General features: G+C 45.4%; 1 protein-coding gene across 1 annotated transcript in view; it reads right to left on the bottom strand.

Annotated features, from left to right (window-relative positions):
• ZBTB10 (zinc finger and BTB domain containing 10) overlaps positions 1 to 20,520 on the bottom strand; it is a 308,748-nt gene that overhangs the window by 161,418 nt on the left and 126,810 nt on the right. The window contains exon 2 of the mRNA XM_086965923.1: positions 9,019 to 9,919. Within this exon, the coding sequence (XP_086822049.1) occupies positions 9,019 to 9,919 (901 nt within the window). The remainder of the gene's footprint in view (positions 1 to 9,018; positions 9,920 to 20,520) is intronic.

Here is a 20,520-nt window from a genome sequence, read left to right as displayed (position 1 = left end):
GGGAAAATTGCGGAGAAGTATAATAAACACCGCCAGGAGCAGTATGAATATGGCGAACATATTGGTTAACTGTTAGCTTTCCAATCTGCAGAAGCTAGGGCTCAAACCAAAATTAAAGCTATTGTAAGTGCAGATGGTACTGTACATAATCATACTGCAGCTATTTTGGAACAATTTTCATTTTTTTTATCAGAAACTTTATTTGCCTTCTGCTATAGCTGATAAAGGGAACATTATACAATATATTGCATAAAATAATATTCCGGCCTTGAGCGATGATGAGGTAGTATCATTAGATAATATTATTTCGGTGGAAGAAATAGGAATAGCTTTTTTTCTGCACTACCTTCAGGCAAAGCTGCAGGGGTAGACTCACTACCAATTGAATTTTACAAGGTGTTTAAAAACACTGTTAGCACAATTTAGTTCAGTTAGCCAATATATCGGTATAGATACTAAGATACCGAAGTCTGGAATATGACCCAGATTGTTTTTTTTCTCAAATAGGGCAAAACACCTTACAGAAGCCAAGATCTTTTCAAAAATCCTTGCAAATCGTCTTGCCCCAGCGATGGCAGGTTTGGTATCCGATATCAAATATGGTTTCATACCTGGTAGAGATACTACATCTCATGTTAATATGGAGATTGGGGCATTCGAGTATGCGGAAAAAGAGGGGGTGGGTCTAGGTATGATTCTTTTAGACGCCGAAAAGGCTTTTGACAAGGTCGGTGGGAATTTTTATGGGCCACATGGAGCGCATTCGGCCTGGGGAGACAGTTTAGACAATGGGTGCATGCTTTATATTACAAACCTACATACAGCTAAGCTCTCATAATCTGGATCATATTCTGTACCATTTGATATCTTATGTAGTACGAGACAGGGCTGCTCTTTCCCCGTTGCTATTCGCTCTTTACACAGAGCCATTTATACGTGTTTTACAAGCTGAGAAGCATATTAAATCATTAAGGACTACTTTTAGTAGTTTAAAGATAGCATATGCGGATGATTTGGCAATTTTTTCCACTAACCCAGTAGAAGCTGTTCCAGCTATTGAGAGGGTTGCAAACAAATTCGGATTGTTTTGTTGATATTTAGTTTATATCCTGAAACTACAGGTGCTCATTAATTTTAAATCCAGCTCTCCAATTTTGGGGAGTTGCACCTTAGCTAGGTATTTGGGGGTTAAGGTTTCTGCTAAAATAGGTCTTTAAACGATACCCCTTTATTAACCGAAACTGATAAAATCCTAATTAAAAATGGCATAAACTTCCTATAGGGCTTTTGGGGAGATGCAATTTAATTAAGATGAAATACTCCCTAAATGTATATATTGGTTCAGATATATTCCCTTACGTCTTCCTAATATATATATTTTTTTTAATTGGATGGAATTTTGAGTAGTTTTATATGGGGCTTTAAGAAGGCTCGGTGGGCTATTGATTTGCTTAAATCACCCTAAAAACAAGGTGGCCCTGGTTTATCAGATTTTATTTTTGGTCAGCATTTGCCGGGCGTTTTCGCAGTCTTTTGGGGATCGATCAGAGAGATTCTCTATATAGACTGATTTTGGGTGATGAGTTTATTTTTTCTGTATCGCATTAACAATCCAAATTATTTATTTAGAGACAGCGTTTTTATATGACGGGCTATGGCCGCTAAAACTAATTTGTCAGTAATTCACACCAAGCTCCCACTCCGGGGGGAACCAATGTTACCAGAAATTTTTCAAGATTACAGAGGCAAATCGTGAACTAAGTATGGGATTTTATATTTGGGTGATATGTACGAGGCAAGAGGAATTAAATCATTTGAAGTTTTAAAACTTCAATATAGACTGCCTACTAACGTCCTGATTAGATATTTACAGTAAGGGATTATCAACAGAAAAATGTGGACTCAAATATGATTACTAAATCTTTGATTTGGGATCTTTTATATGGGGAGAAAATTCAATCTCTTATAGGCAACATGTATAAATTGCTGACTAGCTTTAAAGCAAATGGTTGTGTAAAATTAGCAACACAATGGAGCCAAACGTTGAACTTGGTGATAACCTCTGGTACGATCACTTAGGCGTTGGGCAATATTGGGGACTCAGTTCATTCTGTGAGTCTGCAATTACAACAATTTCGTACAATTGGGATGTTGTACTATACACCTGAAAGGATTCATAGATGGGCAGGAGGTAATGGCGGAGGGTTATGTTATATTATGTTATGTTACTCTCTCTTTTATAGCGCACAAATCACCTGGGGGCATCTCGGTGCTTAACTCTATGACAACCCGAAGGGCAGGGAGCCCAGAAGGTAGAAGAGAGAATTAGAACAGTAGAGCTTTAAGATGTTTCCTGAATGTCAGGTAGGAGGGGGTTTCTCGCAGGGACAACGGCACACTATTCCAGTATTTAGGCGTAAGGTATGAAAATGCCATGCCCCCAAATCTGCGAAGTCTGGTACGTGGGACTACCAATAACTGTTGGGCACTTGATCTCAAAGAGCTTGAGGGGACATATCTTCCCAGTTTCTTCTGAAGGTACTCTGGGCCTTGCCCCTGCAACGCACAGTAGGAGAGGCAGCAGATCTTAAAAAAAGACCTCTGTTTTATAGGGAGCCAGTGAAGCCTTCTCAATAAAGGTTGTGAAGGGGTGCCAGATGGCAAGTAAATGACCAGCCGTGCTGCCGTGTTTTGAATGACCTGTAACTTCTTTAGGGAAGTGGTTCCCACTTCCGCCAGCAGTGGTGCGTTCCCGTAGTCGATACGGCTCAAGACCAGGGCTTGCGTGACTGTTCTACGATGTTCGAGGGGAATGAAAGGGAGGATCTTTCTAAGAAGTCTGAGCCTATAATAGCATGCACCAGACACTGCGGTCACATGGTCCTGCATGGTTAAAGACTGATTTAGATTAATGCCCAGATTATTGACACAAGATTTAGGCGTGGGGGGCGAACCCAATTGTGCCGGCCACCAGTCACTATTCCAGATATCTGAGGCTTTTCCTAGGAGCATCAGCTCTGTCTTGCCCGGGTTCAACTGGAGACAATTATTAGTCATCCAGTTAGAGATCGACAATAAACCCGTAACAAAGCGAAATCTGTCCGCCTCAGCATGTTGTCCGATGTTAAATAGTAACTGGGTGTCATCGGCGTACGATATTATTTCAAACCCCAGGGCCTCCGCCACCCTGGCCAGAGGGGCCATATAGATATTAAAAAGGGTGGGGCTAAGGCAGGAGCCCTGGGGGACCCCCTTATCCAATGATGTTCTCTCAGATTGATAAGGGCCCATTTGGACCGACTGTGAACGGCCGACCAGGAAGTTCCGTAGCCATTTAAGGGCAAGGCCCTTGATACCACAGGAGCTTAACCTCTCCGCAAGCCTATGATGAGAGATGGTATCAAAGGCCGCGGAGAGGTCCAACAGTATCAAAATAGCAGAACCTCCTGCGTCCACTGTTTTTCGGAGGGAATCAGTCACCGCTAGGAGGGCCGTTTCAGTGCTGAAACCCCGCCGGAAACCGGACTGAGAGGAATCCAAGACGTTATTTGCCTCTAAGTAGCTATTTAATTGCCTATTGATCAGGCTTTCTAATATTTTACCAAGAAGTGGGAGCAAAGATATCGGGCGATAATTGCTCAGCTCTTTCGGTTCAGGCGTGGATTTTTTTAAAATAGGGCGAACGTAAGCCTCCTTCCAGGATATTGGGATTATTCCTTCCCTAATAGAGAGATTAAACATCCCTTGGACTGTGGGGGCCAGGCTATGAGATAAAAGCGGAGTGATTTTGGGTGGGCAGAGGTCTGTTGGTGAGCCTGATTTAGCAGAGGCCAAAGCCATCTGTGTCTCTACAAGGGTGACTGGCTCGAAACCGTCTAAGGAGCAGTCAGATCTATTAACATCATCTTCTGGGAGACTGTCGTCAGTTGCTCTCTCCAGCTTAACAGTGGAGAAATTCGCATAGATTTTATCAATTTTCTCAGAGAAGAACTCTGCTAAGGAATTACAAGGGTCCACTGTCTCAATGGCAGGTTGTTTGCACACCGTCGGTTCCACAAAGTCCTACACAATATCGAAAAGGGCCTTGGCTGAGTTCTTAGAATGCTCAATTTGATTGGCAATGAACACACGGCATGCAACCTTCAAGTTCCGGTGGTAAGCCGCCAGGGCTGTTTTATAAAGGAATTTGGATTTCAATGTTTTGTTATGTCGCCACACACGTTCCAATTTTTTACAGGCGACCTTTTCCTGGCTCAGTTCTGGGGTATACCATTTAGCTGTGGAGTGGGCCTGAGATTGTATTTCTTAGGTATGATAGCATCAAATGCTTTTTCCAACCCAGCATTAAATTCAGTCAGCATGTTATCTACCCGCTGGGCTTCTAGCGGAGGGTAAAAGACTAAATGCCCTAAATGTGGCACTCAAGCTGCAAATCAAATACATATGTTCATACAATGCCCGAAATTGCAACCTTATTGGCAGAAGATCGGCCAAGTGTTCTATAGTAAACTTGGAGTGGGACCTACATTTACGGCTTTAGAAATCATGCTAGGGTATAAGGTAGAAAAACCAGCTTTGGCACAGTCTTTTTCAATCATGATGGTCGCAGTTAGGCTGGCTATCGCTCGGATGTGGGTTTCCCCGCAGAAGCCAACTATTTATGACTGGTGGAACATTATTAAAGGAACTTATGACATGGAATTCGCCAAGGCTAGAGGTATAGGCTCCATGGTCAAGAATGTGAAAATTTGGGGTCCTATGGATTTTGCGATATGGTCTATCGTTGATAAAGAAACTAATTTTTCTTATTTAAATATTGGAAAGTCCCAGATTAGGTACATTAGCTGATGATTACGATTATTCTCTCAAAATGTTTGGATATGTCAAAAGTTATTCTTATGATGATTATATGTATATATTTTCGATCTATGTTATGAGCTGACATATATTACCCTTATGTGATGTCAATAAAATATTTTTTTTTAAAAGAAAGCTCCAATGCTGGAGACAGCAGTGTCACTCTGTGGCAGTAACACCACAGAAGGATCACTTCATTCAAAAGTAAAACTATAACTGAAGAGTAAGTGAACATAAAACATTAAGTTGATAACTATAGTTCCACAAAGAAAAAAATGGACTAAAAGGCCTGCACTCCTTAGGTTTTCAAACAGAGCTATTTTAAACTGTGCAATAGCACTAGCATTGTAATTTGTAGAAAGTTTATTTTTCCACTGCCCTGAAACCCGAGAAAAAAATACAAATTTAACAGTCGCCTTTAGAGCTGAACATATGGTATTGGAGGTGAAGTGCCAGTTGACTTACAGACCACTAAAATGAAAGTGGGAATTAAAAAGGGGGTGAAGTTGGTTTCGGTTCAGATTTCATTAGCTGGGTGCGTCTTCTTTATGCAGACCCTCTTGCCCAGATAGTGGTTAATGGTCGCGTCTCGAAGACATTTTGTCTCGGGCGGGGTACTCGTCAGGGATGCCCGCTGTCTCCTCTTTTATTCGCATTGGCTCTCGAGCCTCTCGCGGCTTGGATCCGCTGGGAGCCTTCGATGAAGGGCATGTATTGGTCTCCGCAGTTTGAGGATTGCATCTCCCTATATGAGGATGACATTTTGCTTCATTTGACCTTCCCCAGGAAATCTTTAATGGTACTTTGTGATGTTCTGACCTCCTTTTGGAAGAAACTCTGGTTTGGTCATTAATTGGGCGAAATCCTATTTGTACGTTCTTAGTGGCGAAATACCGATCCTACCGCGTAACTGTCCTATCCAAATAGCACAAGAGGGGTTCAAATATCTCAGAATTCATGTTTCGATGGATCCTGTGGTTCGATACGAAAGGAACCTTCTCCCTACATTGACTCGGTTAAAGCGAGATGTTGCAGGCTGGCGGAAACTCCCATTGTCAATGCTTGGGCGGGCGGCCCTTTTTAAAATGATGTCGCTCCCTCGTTTTCTTGATGCCCTTCAGAACACGCTTGATATTGTCCCAGCTAGTTACTTTCGTTTAGTGGAGGATCTACAGAGGAAGCTGTTGTGGGATGGAAGACCGCGTATTGCGCTAGCTAAATTAACTTTCCCGTGGTATAATGGGGGCATCGATCTCCCTGATATTAAGAGATAATATTGGGCTTCGCAGTTGGGAGCCATCAATCACGGTATGTACGGCCCTGTGTTAAACCCTGGTTTCGCCATGGATAGGTGGTTACTTCCTGGTGGCAATTATTATAGAGCGTTGTATTCTAAATCTGTGGTGAAGACTTTGACGGGGCCAACCAAGACTGCCGTGCGGATCTGGCACGAAGCTACCAGTTCGTTAGGGTGGAAGGACCGTTTAACTTTGGCTACCCCACCTTTCGGCTCCGACAAGTTTGGCAAACTGTGGAACACTAAAGGATTCGACAAGTGGGATCTCATTGGCATCTCCAAGGTGGGAGACATATGGGTGAAGGGACAGGTGAAATCATTTGCGGCCTTACAGACAGAGTTTGAATTGGGAGGGACAGAATACTTCCATTATGCGCAGATTCGACATGCATTAACTTCAGTTTTCCCGGTGGTGGAAGAGATACCGGAATCTACCCCGTTAGAGGATCGTGTCTTAGATGGCCATATGCTAAGAAATTGATTAATCACAGGGCAGACCTTTTATTGCAACTGCGTGATCAGTGGACCCATGATGGCCTTGAGCTTGATGACGAAAATTGGCAGTCGGCGATCACCTCTCTGAAGGAGGTCGTGATTCCAGCGCGACTGAGATTAGTTCAGCTCAAAATATTACATAGAGTATATGTCATGGGTCCCAGTCTGGTCCAGATGAGTCTTTCTGATGAGGGTCTGTGTCGGAGGGGTTGCGGTCAGCTGGGGACGTTCCTCCATATCATCTGGGAATGTCGGGAGGTGCTTGACTATTGGAGTAGAGTCCATGCGGTGATGCTGGAGGTCACAGGCGTGGCTCTTTTACCGGAGGCCAGACGCTGCTTGTTGAATATCTGGGAGCCCTCTGATCATAATGTGGCACAAACCCAATGGGTGACTCTAGGGGCCATGATTGCCAAAAGGAACATCGCACAGTTGTGGGGGTCCCAGAGGCCTCTTACTCTTGATGTATGGGTAGAAAACATGGATTGGTGCATGTTCCGGGAGAAAACGGTGTACTTGGCTCGGGGTAGCCCCCGGAAATGGAACAAGATCTGGGGCCCTTGGAACAGATATAGAGGGGACATATGTGTATTACCGGTGGCTGCGGTCCTTGATGTCCCGCTTTCCCCCTGACCCCTTATTGTTATTGATAATTTTCGTAGGATTTCTGTGTTCTCCTCTCCTCACCCCTCCCCCGTCAATATATTGTGTATTGTAACGTTTGATGGTATGATGCTCGGCCCTTGTAGAGTCATTGCATTCCTATGTTTTGTACATGCCTTGCTTTGTTTTCAATAAAAAGAAATATAAAAAAAGGGGGTGAAGTCTGAATAAAATGAAAAAAGTCAAACATTGCAAACATATGTAGAACAAAAAATAAAAGATCTCTGGAGAACAAAATACGTTCCGACAGGCTGCATTTTCGGAAATCGTGTTTTGTCAGAGCATAAACAGTATTGCAAGATACCAGCTTTGATGCTCGACACTCTTGAAGCAGTTAGGGTCAACTATTACAGCCTTAAATATTTTAATTGCAAGATAAATGCTCAAGACATTATTAAGAGCATTTTGTGAAGGTGCAGTTGAAGAAATGGAACAATCTCACATCTTAAAAGGCTGAAAAATGTAGATGCCTTGTGAAAGGCCTTGGGCATAAACACTTATGCTGACTACCCATGACTCTGAGAATATGTTTTAGGTTCAAATTTGTACCTAAAAAGATGTTTCAGAAATTGGACAGGGCAACAATATGGTTATTAAAATATGTTTTTTAAATCAAAAGTAAAGTACTGAAGAGTCGAAACTGAGGAAATCAACTACAATTTGACAAGCTGTAAAGTAATTCAGAACAAGCACTGGCAAAGCCAATAGGTCACGCCTTTTGGCTTTACCAATGCTTTATGCGAACTGTTCAGCATTTAAACAAACAGTGGCGTGCAGCTGTGGGTGAAGGGGGGGTAATGTACCCCACAGGCCGCCGCAAGTGAAGGGGAGAGGGTCAGAGCAACAGACTCGGCGCCCCCTCAAAGCAGGTCGCAGTGCCTGCTGACCACCTACTTGCGAACGGCACTCCGTGGGCTATGAATATGCAGGTGACAAAAAGAATGTGGACAACGGGAGGCGGGTGGGAGCTTGGTGAACACCGACAACGTGAGGGGGGCTGCAACAAATGGAATGCGGACAATGGGCAGGGGTGGTGGGAGCATGTTGAATAGGGACAACAGAAGGGAGGGTGCGAGAACCAAGGGAATGCGGACAAGGGGAGGGGGTCTGGAGCATGGTGAACACAGACAACGGAAGCAAAGTAATACACAACAGGAATTTAAAAGCAAGCTGAGGCAAAAGAAAAAGTAGTGCGAGTAACAAAATATATGGCCCTTATCGAAAGTATCCATGCATCAGGGGCAAACGCATGGACGGAAACAAAACATACACAAGGCGGGAAAAATGTACTGTATCGACCAACAAAAACTATGCCATTCAGAAAGGTGGACTAAGTAACTAATCAACAAGCGGTGGGAGTGTGGTGGATGTCTTCTCACTTCACAGTGACATTACAGCATGCCTCGCTACCTCTCGGCTCGACCTAAAAATGACATTTAAGAGCATACTTTATCAAATTGTACCTTAACACATTCTGATCTTTACTGCAAACGAAACTTCAAGATGGCAATAATTTATGGGAAGATGATCCATTACCTTTTAATAGTACCATTTGCAATTAAACAATAAATGTGTACACAAATTTAACATTAAGATGTGATCATCTCAACATACATCACAAGAAGTATTAAATTCAAACGTTTGTTTCTTGTTTGACATATAAAACTGGCAGAGTTATAATTCTGTCGGAAAAAATAAAGTGGTACCTGCACCATCCTGCAAACACTGAAGGTCCTCATCTTGGTATGGTATGGGCGATGGGAGAAGCATTGCAGCACCTTCCAACAGTGCTTCATCAGTGGTGGGTGGTATGTTATAAACAAATCTTTTTGTTGTCTGGTTTTTCCGTCTTCCTTTTCCAGGTTCTTGTGCAGACATGGGATGTGAGGACATTTCATTCCACACAAAAACTTTCCCCTGACCTTCTGATTCAATTTTCACTTCCGGAGAACTATCATCGACCCAAGTGGAGTCAGTTTGTTGATAATTTTCCTTTTGGTCCTCCTCTGGACTGGGAACCTCATGTTCCATTTTTATATTACTTGCCAAGTTCGTAAGATTGCGGGTTGCCCAGAAACTAGCAATCTTTTGTTCTCTTGATGACAAACTATCCCTATTGATAGCTCTCATTTTGTTATAGTTTACAGCCACTGCCTCGGGCCTTTCCAATTTTGTGCTTATGTTTAAGGCATCTTTAATAAAATTACGACATGAGTAAACAACTTCTGTCATTTGAAGGTAGCTGGCCACTGACATCACTTCAATTGCATTTTGGCTTGTAAGCACCAGATTCCCAGAATACATGAAGTCCAAGATGACAGAGAAACCCTGAATAGCAACAACATCTAAGTAGGTAACAGTGGTTTGGTCACGGCTTTCTTTGTTTGTGAAGCAATATAATGTCTTGAAGAACCGGCTGCCGGCAACCAGAATGTTTTTGTGAGCTCTGAAGACCTTTCCGCTCACTACAATGTTGACATCACAAAGAATGCCCTTTTTTCTCTGCTCGTTCAGTTCTTGCAAGAGCTGATAGCAGTAGGAGTTCTCATTTGGCTTCACACTGTAATCACTGTATCCCTCCGTTACTTCTTCCTTAATTTCTGGTTTCTAGATTTCAAAAACAGAAGGAAATTAATGTTCACAAAAAAGGTTAAAGAAAGGACTTTAAAGTTTTACAAACTACCTATGGATTGAGTTAACAACATATTTCTAAAATATTTTGATGTACATTAAGGCAAATTATGTACGTTATGTCTAATAAACATCCTTGAGGCTCAATTATCAGGGTATGTGCTTAGGAAAATTTTACAAACAATTAATCTAATTGGAAATAACCAATTTAGTAACTAAACTGAAAATATAGCCTGGTTCCAGACCTACATTGGATACCCATGCTAGAAGTGTAACAAGTGTGAATTTTGTTTTTGCATGCACTTCCTTAAAGTACATGAATAAGTAGTCTTTATTAGAAACAGAGGACAACTAGAATTTTGGAATAAATCAATGAAATTAATTCAAGACATGAGAGATTCCGTTTTTGACTGAATAGCCAAGTAGTGCAGCACAGGTTCACTTGAGTTTTGTAACCCGTCTCTCATGGTTTTTCCTCGGATGGTTCTGCTAAAGTCACATCCCAGTGGCAGTTAATGCGAAGGCAATAAGTACACTGAATGTGAGGATCATCTACAGGGATCTTCCTATATGAAAAAAGTTTGAAAGTCTTGAAGATAGACTTTATTTTTATGAGAAGTTTCTTGTGTTGCTGATAAAAAACAAACTACAAAATGATGTTTTCTATGGGATTTCTGCCCCCAGACAGGGAAAAAAGGGCTGCCTTTGAATCAGTATCTGGAAACAGTTAGAAGAGACCCCCCCCTCCCACACTTTCAAAGTAAAATATATCAATTAAGTTATTATCTGTCTGCTGAATAATGATCTCTCTTCTGCGGTAGAAAGTAGTCTCTAACAAAAAACCTGTGATGGTGTCTGGCAGTAGACATTTTGTGCAGTTATATCCTCTAGGTAAGCATTGAAACATATTGCCTAACCTCCTTATCAATATAAATGAGGTGAAAAGGTTGTACAAAGTACTATGCTAATTTACCACAATCTGATACAGCACATTTATGAGATCTACTGATACATCCAAGAAATTAAAGCATGCACTCCTTGAAAGATCCGATACTTGAAAAACTCTAGAGTACTCTTGTCTTCAGTTGACCGCCAGAAGAGCCTCTAATGACAACACTAATTGCATACAGTGGTAAAAAGTAAGTTCTTTACCTGCAACTCAAGTTCTCCAGAGTTGGGATCTTTGACAGATTTACCTGCTTCAATCATTCCCTCATCATCTAGTTGAGAGCCATTCATAACTAATGTGTTGCAGTCCAAAGCATCATTAGAACTCCATGCAAATAGTAGTTACATTTAGTAGCATATTCACCTTAATATAGACTGTCCAAATTCAAACACTGAGGTAAAAGGCTCTCAACACTCTACTCCACCTAAAGCCAACCACAGCTCAGATTTTGAAGCACAAGTGTGAAAGCAAGTAGGAGATAGGAGAGTTTCTCCATGGGCGGTGCAAACAATTAATGTCAACCTTTGAAAGATATCAATGTCCGGCGACTGTATTGATTTCTTCTCCACCACTGGACATTTCATCGTTTCACACGTGTATGAAGAAAGGTCGTGAGGTTCATCTCAATAGAATATTTTTCCAAAGCCAACAAATCACACTACCTAGTCGCATTCACATCTAGGTAATAGTGCCTTTCTTCCAAATGGCAGCTGAACAAATGCCCTGAAGCAGAACCCTTGTATAAAAGCTGCTGCGCATGTCCTACTTCATGTGGATCGGGTTGTTACCTTGCCCCTTAAAGGTCGGTAGACTTTTGTATGGCAGTAAGTGATGAAGACAGAGAGCCAACTCACAACATCCGGTATTGCAAGTTGGCACCCTCTGCTACAAAAACCAACCGTCACAAATAGAAAGCGGAGGGCCTGCTCATCTTTGAATTTTCTTAGAATGACAATTCAGTGAGATGAACATCAGAGCCCAGTTGTAGTCTGGTACTTTTTTGTCTCCTGCTGAAATGCCCAGCTATCACCTAAATTCTCCTCTCAGGGCGTCCAGCATGAGTATATATGTGAAAGCATTTTTTTCAAGCATCTACCTCTATTGGTCTCCTTTGGGCATGCGGCCTAATGACTGTCACAATAACACGTCTCCTACAGGATTGTAGACTGAAACGAACAAGTTACTTACCTTCTGTAACGCTTTATCTGGTGGATACAGTATCTGCCTGTGTGCACCTCACCTTGTGAATATCCCCCTGCGCCAGCAGCATTCGGAAACTTTGTAGCTCTCCACGCCAACGAGGACGTGGACGACGTCACATCGGCACGGCTTCACTCGCAACCCTGCTGACGTTAACGAAGACATAAGAGCGCCTCCTCGGCGTGATGACGTCAGTTCCGCCCTTTTTTCCATGCCCCCGAGGCACACGGACGGACCGACATAAATAGGTACAGTATACATAGTACACTGTATTAAAAACAACACACACAATGTGAAATAAATGCAAAAAGCAAGAAGAAATAAACATTTCCATTAAAAGATATAACCATAAAATAATCATTATGCAGGCATAGAAGAGTGGACAACGGGGAAACGGGTGGGTCAGTGAGGAATCCACAGTCAGATACTGTATCCACCAGAAAAAGCATTACCAAAGGTAAGTAACTTGTCCTTCTGATGGATACATCTGCCAGTGGATTCCTCACCTTGTGAATAGAATCCCACAGCAGTCACCACTCCAAGAGGAGGGTGTCCACTCTTCTATACCAAGAAATCCTGTAGGACTGAGTGCGCAAAGTGGCCATCCCTCCTCACTTCGGTATCTAAGCAGTAATGCTTCGCAAAAGTGTGGAGGGAGGCCCAAGTTGTCCTCAACAGGAACACCTCTACATAAGGCAGATATAGAAGACTTTGCCCTGGTAGAGTGAGCTCTTAAACCCTCTGGAGGTCCCTCACCGGCTAAAGAGTAACAAATCTTGATGCAAAAGACAATCCATCTGGAAAGTGTGCACTTGTGCACCGCTCTGCCTTTTTTTGCAGCCAGCAAAACCCACGAAGAGCTGGTCATCCACACAATAGTCTTTAGTTCTATCAAGGTAGAAGCTGACCGCCCTCTTTGGGTCCGAACAGTGAGGTTGCTCCTCCTCCTTGGAAGGGTGAGGGGGAGGATAGAAAGAAGGAAGGGTAATGGACTGCCCCAGATGGAAAGGAGTTACCACCTTAGGCAGAAAAGCAGCCCTGGTCCGAAGTGCCATTCTTTCAGCATGAATGGTCAAGAATGGGGGTTTTGAACTCAGAGCTTGAAGCTCACTTACTCTTCTTGCCGAGGTAATATCAACTAGAAAGACAGTTTTAAAAGACAACAGTGTCAAGGGACACTTGTGCAAGGGCTCAAAGGGAGAACCCATCAAGTAGGTTAAAACAAGATTTAAGTCCCATTGAGGCACAATAAATGGAGTGGGCGGAAATTTGTTGGTAAGGCCCTTAATAAAACGTAATACAATAGGTGATTTAAACAAGGACGGCTGATCCGGCAAACAAAGGAATGACGACAGAGCCGATAAATAGCCCTTCACAGTAGCCACTGCAAAACCCTGCTGGGCTAAAGAAAGAGCAAACTGAAGGATGTTGAATAAACGGGCCCTTAAGGGGTCAAAAGACTTTTCTCCACACCATGAAACAAATTTGGACCACCTATAGGAATAAATAGACTTGGTGGAGTGCCGCCTGGCCGAAAGAATCACATCCAACACGTCAGGCGGGAGAGAGAAGGAATTCAGATTGCCCCGTTCTATCTCCAGGCATGAAGGTGTAAGCTCTGGAGGTGGGGGTGTAGAACCTGCGACTGCGAGAGGAGATCTGCCCAGAGAGGGAGACGGAGCGGAGGGCACGAGGAGAGGTGGAGAAGATCTATGTACCACACCCTTCTTGCCCAATCCGGGGCGATCAATATGACTTGGGCCCTGTCTTGGCGAATCTTTCTCAGAACCCGAGGAATCAAGGGGATGGGAGGAAATGAGTAAAAGAGTTGTGAGCCCCAACTCAACTGAAACGCGCCCCCCAACGCTCCCTGCATCGGATACTGGAGACTGCAGAATGACAGGCAATGAGAGTTCTTGTGAGTGGCAAACAGGTCCACCCGAGGAGTTCCCCACATCCGGAGGATGTGACGAACCACCTCCGGATGAAGCCTCCACTCGTGATCAGCTGAAAACTGCCGGCTGAGACTGTCTGCACGTACGTTTAGAACTCCGGCTAGATGATTTGCCATCAGACAAATCTGATGGTCCCGAACCCAGGACCAGAGACGCAGATCCTCTCTGCAGAGACAATGCGACCCCACTCCTCCCTATTTGTTGACATACCACATCGCGGTAGTGTTGTCCGTTAGGACCTGAACCGACTGACCGCGAAGGAAAGGGAGGAAGGCCTTGAGAGCCAAACGTATCGCCCGCAACTCTAGAAGGTTGATGGGAAGCAACATTTCCTCTGGAGACCTAAGACCCTTGATCTCCAGGTCCCCCAGATGAGCACCCCACCCTAAGGTGGATGCATCCGTTATCATTGTGGCCACCGATGGAGGTAGATGGAAGGGCTTGCCTTGAGACAGATTGCCTTCCACGCTCCACCAAGATAGATTTGCCGCAGCTTCTCTGGAGATACTCACAGACTCCCCGAGTCTGGTGCGAAGGCACCACTGGAGCACCCTCATGTGCCAGCGTGCATGATTGACCAACAGAATGCAGGAAGCAAACAGACCGAGCAGGAAAGGACCTTCAGGACTGGAACAACCGCTCCATTGTAAATGAAAGGAATCATTTCCTGAATGTCGAGAATCTTTTGCGAGGAGGGAATGCTCGACAGAAAGTAGTGTCCAGTACCGCCCCGATGAACAGGTTGCGCTGAGAGGGCACCAGGTGAGACTTGGGTACGTTTAATCGAAAAACCCAATCTGTACAACAGCTGAGTTGTCACCTGCAGATGAAGTACCTTCTCTGGCGACTCCGCTTTGATCAGCCAGTCGTCCAGATAGGGGAACACTGGAATCCCCGATCTTCACAGATGGGCTACCACCACTGCCATCACCTTGGTGAAGACTCAAGGTGCAGTAGTAAGTCCAAACGGGAGGACCGCAAACTGATAATGTTGAGACCCCACTGTGAAACGGAGATACTTCCTGTGCGACTTCAGGATCGGGATATGAAAATGCGCGTCCTGCAAGTCGATGGACACCATCCAGTCTTCTTGCTGCAGCACTTGAAGAACCTGCGATAGGGTGACATCTTGAGCTTTTCTTGCTTCAGAAAAAGATTCAAGATCCTGAGATCCAGGATTGGACGTAACCTGCCATCCTTCTTGGGTATCAGAAAATACCGGGAGTAGCATCCCTGACCCCTTTCCTGCTCTGGAACCACCTCTATCGCACCTTTTTTCCAATAATGTTAGGACTTCCTCCAGCAGGAGAAGAAGGTGGTCCTCCGAGCAATCCCCTTGGCAAGGAGGGTAATCTGGGGGGAATTCCCGAAAGAGAAGAGCATACCCATTCTCCACAAGATTAATAACCCAAAAGGTCTGTAGTGACTGATTCCCAATCTTGTAAAAAATGAGTAAGCCGACCCCCCCCACAGGACCAACATGATCCAGAATGGGGGTTCTAGGGCTGCTTTGCTGTGGTAAGAGGGGGAGAGGTAGAGGAGGAGGGCTGACTACCTGGTGGGCGAACTCTGTTCCTGCCCCTATATGACTTATATAGGGTATTCTGCTGCTGAGGCTGTCTGTATGTCCGAAAGGACGATCTTCCAAAGCCCCTGAACTACCTATAAGAAGAACCCCTAGGCTGTGTCTGCGGACTCAGACTTGGCCGTAGCCTTGCTTTCTTTAAATCTTTCCAAAGCTGCATCTGCCTTTTCCCCAATAAGTCCAGAACCATCAAATGGGAGGTCCAAAAGAGTTGCCTGGACATCCTGAGAGAATTCTGAAGACTGTAGCCAAGCACTCCTCCTAGATGTAACCGAAGACCCCATTATCCTGGCAACAGAGTCCGCTGTATCAAGGCAACTCTGGATCACCTGTTTTGCAGCCGCCTGAGTGTCAGACAAGACCTCATCAAAGTTCTTTCTGTCCTGCTCCGATAACTTTGGGGCCAGTTGTTTATCAGAATCCATTAAGGCATGGATGTATCTGCCCAAAAGGCAAGTGGCATTGGTGGACTCAAGAGCCATGGAAGCCGATTAAAACACCTTTTTAGCAGTCTGATCCAGTCTCTTAGACTCTCTGTCACCCGGAGTCTGTGGAAAAGCTCTAGTCGATTTCTTTGAGCAGGCGGCTTGAATAACTAAGCTCCAAAGTGCAGGATGCGAGGATAAAAACTCCGGATCTCCTGGAGCCATCCTATAACTTCTGGCAACTGACCTCGAGACTGCCGGAGCCGAAAAAGGTTTTTGCCAAACTTCCATAATTGGCTCAGAGATAGCTTCATTGAATGGAAGTAAAGGTTCAATTACTGCAGAAGGAGAATGAAGTACCTCTGTCAGAATGTTGGATTTAAATTCCGTTGTCGGGAGGGAGGAGCCTAGCCTGCAACCATGATGGCCGCCTGACTCCTCGGCTCCGCCGACCCGCCCGCTTTCTTTCCGAAACACCGCTGATCCTGACATCCATCCTGGTAACGCGTCGGCGTTTCAGAACCGGGTGGCGATCCCGATTCCGATGGTGTGCTCCCCGCTGTATATCCTGCGGCAGAACTGGCGATACGTCCCTACTTTCGTTCCAGCGTGGCGCGTGGGCGACCGGGTCTTTGTTCCCGGAGACGGCTGCCCCAGAACTCGGCAGCTGCGGATGCTTGCAGCGGAGAGCACGGTGACTGGCGAGTTACTGTTGCAATTCCTTCCTTGCTACAGTGTACCGCCCGGCCCTGCGCACCTCTACACTTACTGCCTGCAATTGTTGCCGGCGCTCTGTTAACTTGTGGCTGGCACTGGGAGCCTTACTGTTCTTTAGCGCTACGGTGGGTGCCATCTTTCACCGAGCGCTTAATATTTTGGGACTGCCGACCCCGGAGGACTGATCAGAGAGCTCATTAAGGTGCATGCTACATTGTGGCTGGATCTTGGTGGCCAGGGACAGATTGCGGTTGCCAACCCCGCGGCTCCAGTACCTCGTGGATCTAATATTGTTATTGCGATGGGCACCGGTGGACATATGCGAAGACGGCAATATGGCGGCGCCCTCCGGGTGCATGAAACTTCTACAGAGGAACCTCTTGGGATTGCTGCTGTTCTGGGCGCTCTGAATAACCTGCGAGCTTCTATGCGTTTACATGCCCAGGTCCTAGAGGACCGACTGGATACTATATTGCCTGCTGGGCTCCCGCTTGGCGACGCTGCTCATCATGCTCTGTGCGCCTTGCCCCATCCTGTGCTCGAAGGTGGCTGCCAGTCTACCCAGACCTATGTGACAGCACTGGACGCCCCCGGGGATAGTGGCCGCCGCGCTACCCAGTCAGGATGTGACGAGTTGCGGGACTCTAGATCCTATCCGTCGGCTGGAGGTTTCTTTTTGGACACCATGCTTTGGATCTACTTTGTGGCCCCTCGATGGGTCCCTTTGTCTCATTATGGGGTTGTCGCTATGGTCCTGGCCGGTCAACTCTCAGGTATTGCTGCTGTGTTTCCACCGTTACTGGCTAGTTCTGCCCGGTTTGGCTTCACGTTGGACAGACCACTGTGGATGGTGTTTGGCTCGGTTACGTCTAAGATGGCTGCTGCTCGACTGGACTTTATTGACTGGCTGGAACGACAGGGACAAGGTTGAAGATGTTTTCTCTTTCTTTACTTTGTTCTGATGCGGACAATGCTGGTGATTACATTGGACAGCTGGGGAGGTGAACGTTGGTGCGGTGTCGGGTTGTGGTCGGGGGAGGGGCGGCCGAGGGTGAATCCATTGATTGCTTGTTTGTTTTATCTGGCCCTCCTCCGCTCTTCCTTCTTCTCCGGGGGTTGTCTTTCCCCCGTCTTTTCCCTTATGTGGGTACTCTTGGGGCGACAGGCACGTTAGTAGGGGGGGGTGGGCGGTAGCCTCTTTGACGTGCAGGGTGGGGGGGTTGGGTCTTTCTTCCTTTCTCTTTTTGTTTCTATGGCCTTCTTCTTATCTTTATTCTTATTTCTCTCTTCTTCCTATATATCTTGGGTCAGACGGGAGGTTGGGTTTGGTTCTTCACGGGACGTTTCTTTGTGGTTTGCGTCTATGTCCTTATCACATGGTTTATTGATTCCATTATCAAGATATCGATTTTACTACATAGTCATTGAATGCTTACAGAACTTGCTTTTCCTTCCTTTTTCCACTATCGTTTGAGGGCGCATATCCTGTCACGACTTTTCCCATGTAACAAGTGTCCTTCTTATATGTCGTTAGATCCTTTATTGTTGCTATATAATGAACCCTTCCATATCCTATCATACCGTAGACAAGCCAGATTGTAACTCCTGATGTGATATATTGATTGGGCGGGCGCTAATTGGGGCGACATCTATTTCTGTGCTTGTGTATCCTTATTGTAAATGATTCACGTCAATATTTTGTTAACGATGTATCACTTGTGGATATCCTTCATGTGGCTCGCCCACTCAGCTACCCTGTCTGACTTTAGGACGATTCGTCAAAAACATAAAATGAAACCCTCTTTATCCTTTTCCTGTGGCTCCTTGCAAATCCATCGTAGTGTTCTTATCTTTCATCTGTTGCAGCGCAAGGTACCCCGGAATGGTTGTATGTTGTCATAGCGGCCGGCCCGCAGTGGTTGTAGGCAGACGCTGTGTACTATGTTTACGAAAATAAAGGTTTTCAAAAAAAAAAAAAAAAACATTCCGTTGTCGGGAGTTGTAAATCAAAAATATCAGCAGCCTTACGAATCACAGTGTGGTAAGGAACCACATCTTTAGACGTAACCTCTAAAGGAGGAGAGAGTTGCCATTCAGGTGATAATTCCAAACCACTTGCCACTCTTAAATCTGCAAAAAAGTCCTCCGACTCCTGAAGTTCAGCTTCCTCTATCTCATCCTCCTTATATTGTTGCTCCTCCAGCAATCTTTGGGCATCCCGTCTGGACCTTATCTTCGGGGCCAACGGAGTCGTACACGGATCCAACGGATTCGGATCCGGCGTCGAACTCTGATCCAGGGGCACATTCGAAGTCGACTGAGGTCGAGCTGGCGGTGCCAGAGATGGTGGAATCGACGTCGGTGTCGACGTCCTCGGCGCCGGGAAATGCCAGGACGGAGCCACAGGAAGAAAAAGGCACAAAGGGAGCTGGTGCATATGCTTGAGGAACTCCCAAATTGAACGCCATGGGACCCATGGGACCCGAAGGTGCACCAGACACCATACATGGCATTGAGATAATGCGATGGGTCTAGCCATGGACCAGAAAAAGGAGGGTACTCGCCTGGAATACGCTCAGGCATAGGCATCACCGGACTAGGGTCTGCCGGCGCAGACGGTGGATCCACCGGAGTAGATGACCCTTCAGGTACTGGTACCTCTTCTACTGGAGCATGCGCCGGAGATGGAGAAGGAATCGGCGCCGGTAACTGCGCTAGTGAAGCCACAGGAGACGTTGCTTTCTCTGGAGAAGGAGATGCATAGTCCTCACGATGTCGATGGACCTTCAAGGACGACGACTGAGCTTCTTCCTTTTCCGAAAGGCATCGAGAGCCGGGCCTCTTCTTTATTTATGCTTCTTGGATTTTGAAGCATGACCAGACGTCGAATTCGAGTCCCACCTCGACCTAGATCTGGAACTCTATCTCCTCCGGCCTCTCTTTTCCTTACACATCTTCGCATAAACAGTTTGGCTTCCCTTTCTTTCAGAGCCTTCGGGTTCATTTTCCTGCAGGTAACACAATCCTCGACATCATGGTCCGATGATAAACCCCATACGCAATCGTCATGTGGATCCGTTATGGACATGTGTCCACGGCACTCCCTGCAGGGCTTGAATCCTGATTTTCTCGATGGCATCTTCGAAAAGAGAAAAGAAGAGAGAACAGGATACAATCTAGAAAACACAAAGTAGCAAACTACAGAGAGTCCGAAAAAAACGTTAGCGTCGACGGTGCAAGGGAACTGATGTCATCATGCCGACAAGGCGCTCTTATGGCTTCGGTGACGTCAACGAGGTCGCGAGAGAGGTCGTGCCTTTGTGACGTCGTCCACGTCCTCGTCGGCGTGGAGAGCCCAAAAGTTTCCGAATGCTGGTGGCGCAGGGGGATATTCACAAGGTGAGGAATCCACTGGCAGTTGTAGCCAACAGTGGCTTGTTCCATCTCTGCTTTCATGTGGACCCCAGACTCACAATTGTAGCGTCTGTGGGTTTCTTGAGCTGGCATAAACACACTAGACCTGTGTCACTTTCTAAACTGCTGGAGTGCACCACTATCAGTTATATTTCTCCTTATAAAACACTCAATGCCTACCCTTCGATAATGAGACCCCAAAAATAGTGGGCAGTTGATACTTTAATGCTCCAATGTATACTATGTTCTGCAACCATGTACACTGCACACTTGATACACTTCTCATAGTACTTTCTAGCTGATTAAATTTGCATCCTGTTGGTTTGGGCCCA

Source organism: Lissotriton vulgaris, chromosome 4_1 (genome assembly GCF_964263255.1).
Source record: "Lissotriton vulgaris chromosome 4_1, aLisVul1.2, whole genome shotgun sequence".
Classification (NCBI taxonomy): Eukaryota; Metazoa; Chordata; class Amphibia; order Caudata; family Salamandridae; genus Lissotriton; species Lissotriton vulgaris.
The sequence above is the reverse complement of the archived record's forward strand: the minus strand, read 5'-3'. Positions and strand labels throughout refer to the sequence as shown.